General features: G+C 42.7%; 1 protein-coding gene across 1 annotated transcript; it reads left to right on the top strand.

Annotated features, from left to right (window-relative positions):
* Nucleotides 1-4,611: 4,611 nt before the first annotated feature.
* On the top strand, nt 4,612-5,706 carry LOC141705742 (uncharacterized). The gene is made up of 2 exons (XM_074508635.1): nt 4,612-5,099; nt 5,176-5,706. Exon 2 carries the CDS (start codon nt 5,188-5,190, stop codon nt 5,680-5,682), a length of 495 nt encoding a protein of 164 aa, XP_074364736.1. The 5' UTR covers nt 4,612-5,099; nt 5,176-5,187; the 3' UTR covers nt 5,683-5,706.
* The last annotated feature ends 2,286 nt before the right edge of the window (nt 5,707-7,992 follow it).

Below are 7,992 nucleotides of genomic sequence, written 5' to 3'. Positions count from 1 at the left end.
CTTCATATATTAAATGTTAATCTTCACTTTTATTGTGATTGTTGCTTCTCATTACATCTACTTTGACCGGCAATTTAGAGCAAGTTACAAGGTTTGAACCTGTTTCTATTATAAGAATACAAGTGATAGGAAGAAATTGTTCAAAATATTAAATTAGGATTAATTGAAAAAATTGGAGAAATCGGAGATTAATATGAAATTAACGGATAAAAGTTGGATTTATTTTATATTTTAATATCTTTATCTTATTAATACTTTATAAGTTAATATATATTGATTATATTATATAATTTATGTTATTTAAATTTACTTGAAATTTATTATATATAAAATACTCCCTTCATCTCATATTATGTGTCTTCTTTGGATTTGTGCCGGTCAAATTGACTTAAGTTTGACTGAAATTTATTAATAATTTATAATTGAACAAAATAAAAAAATTACATCACCGGAAAGTAGATTTAATCTACTTTAATACATAATTTTTAGTTTTTTTGAAATAATATACGAGTAATGTTTAATCATTAGTCAAAAGTTGATAAATTTGACTTCTATAAAAGGAAATGTGACATATAATATGAGATGGAGGGAGTAGTTTATTTCAAAATGGTAGCGTGTAATACTTCAAATAAATAATTGTAAAGAAATTATCCAAACAATAATTGGTTACAAATTAACAAGATAATATCCATATAGTTAACAAATTATGCTTAAAAATATTTTTGAATGTATTATATAATTATTTACAACATATATTGTATAATTAATATAAAAAACTAAATAGATTAAAGTTGACAAAAGGTTAAAAATATGAGTAAATAATTCAAAATAAAAGTTTGAAAAGTGTGCGTTCTAGGTTTTTAGTGCTGCATAATAAATGACAAGACAGAAAAATAGGTCTATCTCATTATGATGGCAGAGATAATATTGTAATTGCTCATTACTGCACGGAGTAAAAAATTACTGCATTTAGCAATTATGATAAAAACGCACACAAATTATTTCAAAACACGGTCAATATCCTTGTTATGTGTCTTCTCCTTGTATTCCTTGTATGTACGTTCAATATGTCATACAAATTGCATCAAGTCAATTTCTTATGTAGTTCATGAAGTATGTTTAATTATACGGTCTTTCTAATGTGTGCCAAGGACATATAATAAGTATTAAATTTTATGAGTTTGGTACATTTTTATTAGCAGAGTTGTTGTAAATGCAGGGGTCTATCAATATTTATGATTAGAGGACCAATCAAAATGCACCAAAATCATGGGAGTTAGTGCTTATTGTGTGCCCTCGGACACACATTAGAAAACCCGTTAATCATATCAGCAGATTCTTGGACGATCAATGATAACTCCTGGTGGCAGGGCCGCTCCTTCGACGCCGTGCCTGGATCCTTCGCCGCTGTGGAGGTGTAGCTGTGGTGGGGTTCCAACAAAACAACACCGGAAGGGGGGTTTGGGTCCCGCGGCGCCTCCGGTGTAAGAGTAAGAACTTGCTTTTGGGGAAGATGAAGATAGATATGAATGAATGATTGTTGTGTATGTATATGTGTGTGAGAGAGTGATTAACCTCAAAACCTTACCTTCTTGGGGGTATTTATAGCCCAAGGGTAGGGTTTTGGGGTTGATACTTTTAAATCGCAGCCCTTGGTTCTGGGAGCGGAGGACACCTGGCTGGAGTTGATGCTTTACACGTGTCGGTGCGGGACTGGTTGAGGAATGTTCTGAGGATCCTCTGACACGTGCCCTGATTATTCCCATGATTGATGTGTGACAGTCGTCCCCATCATGTGCTTGGGCCAGTGTCTCACGTGTTGGGATTTATCAAGGTTGGGCTTGCTGGACTGGGCTAGTAAAGACTGATAGTGTTCATGACTAGTCCTTCCAGGAGCTGCGTGGAGTTAGAAGTCTAGGACTAGTCCTTCCAGGAGCTATATAGTTAGGAGTCCGGGGCAAGGCCTTGCAGGAGCTGTATGTACTATCATGTGCCCCCCACTCCCTTATGCAGATTTTCTGGATGGGGGAGTAAATTTGTGCTTGTTTGTAGAACATGAGCTTTTGATTATTTTGTTTAGAAGAATTTGAGCTTTTCTTGTCCCCCAGTCCAAATTTTGTTGAGTTCAGCGAATCATGAGTAAAGTGGTTGGCTTTGGAAGGAGTTGAGCTTTTCTTGCCCATAGTCCGGATTGCGTTGAGTTCGGCGAATCAGGACTAAAGTGGTTGGCTTCGGAAGGAGTTGAGCTTTTCTTGCCCCCAGTCCGGATTGCGTTAAGTTCGGCGAATCAGGACCAAAGTGGTTGGCTTTGGAAGGAGTTGAGCTTTTGTTGCCCCCCAGTCCGGATTGCGTTGAGTTCGGTGAATCAGGACTAAAGTGGTTGTCTTTGGAAGGAGTTGAGCTTTTCTTTCCCATCAGTCTGGATTGCGTTGAGTTTAGCGAATCAGGAGTAAAGTGGTTGGATTTGGAAGGAGTTGAGCTTTTCTTGCCCCCCAGTCCGGATTGCGTTGAGTTCAGCGAATCAGGACTAAAGTGGTTGTCTTTGGAAGGAGTTGAGCTTTTCTTGCCCCCAGTCCGGAGTGCGTTGAGCGAAGGAGTCTGGACTTGGAAGTTGAAACGGTTTTGGGGATTCCCCCCCAATGATTTGAATTGTTACAGCTGTTGGTGGTTAAAAGGCGTGCCACAATTATGACTTACATTAATCACAGTGTGCGATAGGCGGTCAGGTGCTATCACGTGGCGTGGCCCTTCGGTTTTTCACCACTCCTATAAAAAGGCCCTCCCTTCCTCTTTTTATTTTTTACTTTTACTCTTCTTCTAATTCTCTTCTTTGTTTTCTCTGAGGCTTTTTCTTCGTTACTCTTGCCGTCGCTGCCGTTTGTTACAGGAGAGCTCTTGGAGGTTCTTTGTTATTGCTTGGTCGTCCCCAACCGCTCCTTAATCTTTATCTCCGTAAGTCCCTCTTTTGCTCTTTGTTCCATTCTTTGAGTTTGCTGCCGTATTGAACTCTTTGTTTGTTCTTTATTGTGTTTTGTTTTTGTTGAATGTTGTTGTATGTATGTGTATGTATATGGTTTTTAGGCATTATTTGCTTTTTTGATTCTGGTTGATAGTGTTTCTGGGTTTAGGGTTTTTTGTTTGGGTCCGGGCTTGGCTGTTGGGTCCGGATTGATGATTTGGTGTTTTGTCTTTGTTGTTTTTATGTTGTCGTGACCTTTGGGTTCGGATTAATAAGCTTGGTGTGTAGTCCGGAGTGTTTTATCTATTTTTGGTGTATGTTTTGGCTTCTGAGCTCGGGTCTCCGGACTGTTTGCTCTTTAATTTGAATAAAATTGAACATAGGGTAGTCCGGACCATGTAGCTTTAAAGATAACTAAACTCTAGGGATTTAGACTAACCTTTATCACTTGTTTTAAGTTTATGGTCCGGACTAAAACTCGTGCAAAGCCTACATTACTTGCTATCTGGGGTCGTCGGGTTCAGATTTAGAGTCTTCCAGTGATTCTGAGCGGGTTGAGATGGGGAAGAAGGCTTCCACCTCTGATTCCAAATCCATAACTAAACTTTCTGTAGCTCGGATTTCCTCTAGGAAGGTGCCTTGCACTCCGGATGGCTTATGGATTGCGACCTCGGGCTATTTCATCACCAAAAGTGATGGTGATGAGATAGAGAACAACTTCTACTATAGGAGTATTAGGTCCGGGTACGCTAGACAGCCAAACGCTGGTCCGGGGCCTTACAATAGGGAAGAATTCGACAGGAAGTTCGCGGATAATATAGTTGCCAAGGAACATTATGAGCTGAAGGACGAGTATGCTGCTTTAGATCATGCAGCACACGACTCCTTTGTCCGGGCTGCGTTTCAATTGGATCCCCGGATCGAGTGGAGGTGGCCGGAGCCGGATGAGCGGATTTATCACAGACCGGCCGATGGATTCGTTCCTGTGTGGTTGGAGCATCTCCGGTCCGGGTGGAATCCGCACTGGCACTTATTTCTCAAACATTTGTGTAAGTATGAGTATAAGCTATCTCCGATGCAAATAACTCCGAATGGGATCAAGTGGATGAGTTGGTTCATTGCTAGCTACAACCAGTTTAAAGTGCAGCCCACTTTTAAGTTGTGGCATCATATTTTCCATCTGGTCCGGTCCAGCCAGTTTCCTCTATATGAACTTCGGTTCCGGGCTCCGGAGTGTGGGTATGTTGGCTCCTACAGGCCCGTCATTCAGCAGTCTTCATTGAAGTACTGGAATGGGGAGTTGATCATGCTGAAGGGGTTGGACTTGCATTATCTCCCCCACATCGCTGCTGAGGGAGTCCGGACTCGGTTCCGTAGGGATGTTCTCTGGGGAGATGCTATCCAGATGGTTTTTGCTTTTTGTGAATGTCTGGGTTTCCAAATGACCCGTGACACTTTCATGATTCACAAGACTATGCATAGGCTAGGCTGTAAGTTAACTGTTTTTATATCCGTACTGCTTATATATTTTCTTGTCTGGACTTGTCGTATGCTTTCTTCTGTTGTTGGTCTTCATTATTTTTTACTTGTGTTTTTGCTTTATTCTTTTACAGGCTTACCGCACTATAATTCGGATATGTCGTCTTCGACATATAGTGATGCACTGAAGGGTTTGGGCAAAGCTTTCAAGTTGCCAAAGAAAGTTGCTGCTGCTGGGTCCGAATCTAATGCTTCTGTGGAGGAGGGGTCCCAGAGCAATGCTGTATCAAGGCCGGAGGTTGATGTTACTGAGAGGGCTCCAAAGAAGGATGTTGAGCTGGAAGTTGGTGATGAGTTCGAGAACCTCGAGGATCTTGGGCCTATTGGGGAAGTTCCGGGTGTTGTGTCCGGACGAAAAAAGAAGAGGCTTCGGATACTTGGGACGAAACCTCCCTGGGCTGAGAATTTCGAAGCGGGTTCTGGGTCCGGAGCTGGTAAGGGAAAGGGCTTGGAGGATGAAGGTCCGAATGCAGGCAGTCCGGAGCTGGAAGTTAAAGTTGCTCGCTTTATGGCCGGAATTCCTTCAGAGGCTGATTGGAAGAAAATGAACCTGGCCGGATTCGATGTCACTATGAAGGAGTGCTCCCGGCTCTGAGGTCAGGTACAGTGTCTTCATGTTCTTTTTTCTTTTGTTCATTTGCCTTAGAATAGTTTTCTAAGTAATCTATTTTCTGCAGCTTGGTGGCTATATGGCTGAATCTGCTTCTTTGGCCTATAATGAGCTTAAAGATGCCCGGACTGTTATTGCTGATAAGGACACTGAGATTGGTCAGCTCCGGGATCAGATCATTGTGAAGGATACTTCTCTGTCCGGATTGAACAAACACCTTTCCGATGTCACTACCCGGGCTGAGAGTGCTGAGAAGGAGGTTTTTGATCTTAAGTCCGAGCTAGCTGAGCTCCGGAGGCAGATGTCTGCTGTGAGGCCGGAACCTGAGGTCATCGAAGAGTTCAAGAGATCTGAGGAGTATGATAAGGCCCTGGCCAATGCTGGTGCTCCGGAGATTGTCCGTTGTTGGTTGGTTGCGGAAAGACATATCAAGACTGATCCGAAGGCCAATTGGGATAGCTTTGTTAACGAGTTTATCAAGGCGAAGGAATATATTGAGCTCAGACTAGGGGATCCGGAGCCGTTCGATGGCCCTTGCCCCAGTTTCTTGCCTCCTAATGCTCCGGAGCCTTGATTTTTCTCTGATTTGTAACTTTGATATTGCTTTAAGACTTTTGATACTTTGATATTTGTAGTATTTGTACTTTACTCCGGGCTTGTTCTAGTCCGGTTACTCTTTTCATATTTTTCTTTGTTTCTTCTATTTTGCTTTGCTATTGTAGTTCGTTTTTTTCTTAGAAAATTTTCTAAGAAAAAAAAGCTAACCACTAGTTCGGACTGGGGTTGCTTCGCGGGTCCTGGATCGCTGTTTGACTCCCGCTTAGGACCAAGTCTCTGGAAAACCGGAGTAGTTTGTCTTTCTTGGCTTTGGTTACTTTGCTTGAACTTCTTATCCTGATGGTAACCCCCTTTTGGTCGGTCATCAGTGTTTTTACTCCTGGACCCCCCATTCCGGGTCATTCTCATTGCCTGAAGCACATCTGTTTCCTTTATGAATCTGGAAGCCATGGAGTAAGCTGCTGCCAGACTTTGCGGCTCCTTATTGATTAGCTCCACTATATATCTCTCATTGTGCTCTGGGTCCAAGTTTCTCCTGAAAATGCTCAAAGCTTCCCTCTCATCCAAGCTCGAAACTTTGTTGATTGCTTCCTGAAACCGGCGCATGTATGTAGAGAGGGACTCGTTGTCGTGCTGTCGGATTGTCTCCAGGTGACACATGTGCATTTCGTGCATTTATTTGCCCGAAAACTCCGAAGGAAGGAGGCTCAGAATTCCTTCCAACTATGGATGCTGTGGGAGGGGATCCTGCTGAACCATCTCTGGGCCCCTCCCTTAAGAGTTGAAGTGAAGAACCTTGATTTCGTCAAGTCATTGTAGTAATATATCTGCGCTATCTGCTCAAAGTAGTTAAGGTGCTCCTCCGGGTCTCCTAGACCATCAAAGGAGTCAAAGTTGTAATGCTTCAAGTTGCGATGCCAGGGAATGGCTTCCAAGGAGTGGCTGAAAGGAGTTAATGTTTCTCCAATTTCTACTCCTGAATCTCTGTCCATCTTTCTCTGCAATTCATAGATCATATCTTTCAGGTCCTTCTGCCTCTCTTCTTCTTCATCATCAGAGATCAGCTCCGGAGTAGGGTCTCTCCGGGTTCTCTTGCTCATGGACTTGGCCAGTAGCTTCTCTTTTTCTAACTACATTCTCTTTTGGATCTTTAGCTCAAGCTTTGCTTCTTCCTCTTTTCTGATTTACTCCCGCACCTCTTCCAACTTTCTCTACATGGTAGCTTCTGTTTCTTTTTTACTACCTTGATCTTTTTTGCTTTTCTTCCCCTTGGCTCCAATTCGGTCAAACACAGATCTCTTAGATTGTTGGGAGTCCCTGGACTCCTCCGGTTCCTCCTCAAGTTCGGCTTCTTCCTAGAGCCGGGTTTGCTCCTGCCTGTAGAGCCTGATTGCTTCTGCTAGTTCATCACTTGTAAGGTTGACCATGTGCTCTTCGACAACCAGGAGATTTGTGTATTTGTATTGGTTGAGCTCAATAAGGCTTCTGGCATCCCTGGTATTTACAATTCTCTCCACGACGGGAATGTGCAGTGGTTGCTCCTGGAACGTTTCTCTCTCGGCTCCTGGATCAAGGTCCTGGGAGTGGTCCGGATCCTGGACCTGAGTACTAGCAGATGGTCTCCCAGAAGTATGCTTTCCTGGTCTTGCCATTTCTCAACAATACCAACAATAACTAACAACAATATGCTACACAAAGTGTCGATCTAAGGTTATTTTTTGAAAATTTCAAAAACTACCCAAAATAACAACAATCACCAACAAATAGCTTCATGGGAGTAGTTTAAACAATCTCATGGGACTACTCAACAATGTGGTAGAACAAGTGTATCACACAAAGGAAATATGCAAACTAGAGTAAAATCGGGGTTTTAAAGAGATCAAAACCAACAATAGCACACACAAATGTGGCTTAAATCAACAAAACAGGGCTCGCACAAACGTGGCCTAAAATAAAGAGCACACACAAACGTGGCTTAAATAAACAACATTCATGTTTATGGAAGAGTTGGTTGCTTGGGTTCTTACAAGTTGAATAAATGGACTCTTTAAAGAGCTTGCTGATGAAGGTGAATCCAGGGGCACCGAGATCCAAGGATGGAGAGCCCCTCCTTCTAGCGCCAAATGATAACTCCTGGTGGCGGGGCCGCTCCTTCGACGCCGTGCCTGGATCCTTCGCCGTTGTGGAGGTGTAGCTGTGGTGGGGTTCCTACAAAACAACACCAGAAGGGGGGTTTGGGTCCCGTGGCGCCTTCGATGTGAGAGTAAGAACTTGCTTTTGGGGAAGATAAAGATAGATATGAATGAAGGGTTGCTGTGTGTGTATA

The sequence above is a fragment of the Apium graveolens genome, unplaced genomic scaffold (genome assembly GCF_009905375.1).
Source record: "Apium graveolens cultivar Ventura unplaced genomic scaffold, ASM990537v1 ctg949, whole genome shotgun sequence".
In the NCBI taxonomy this organism is placed as follows: domain Eukaryota; kingdom Viridiplantae; phylum Streptophyta; class Magnoliopsida; order Apiales; family Apiaceae; genus Apium; species Apium graveolens.
This window is presented reverse-complemented; position numbering and strand designations above follow the sequence as displayed.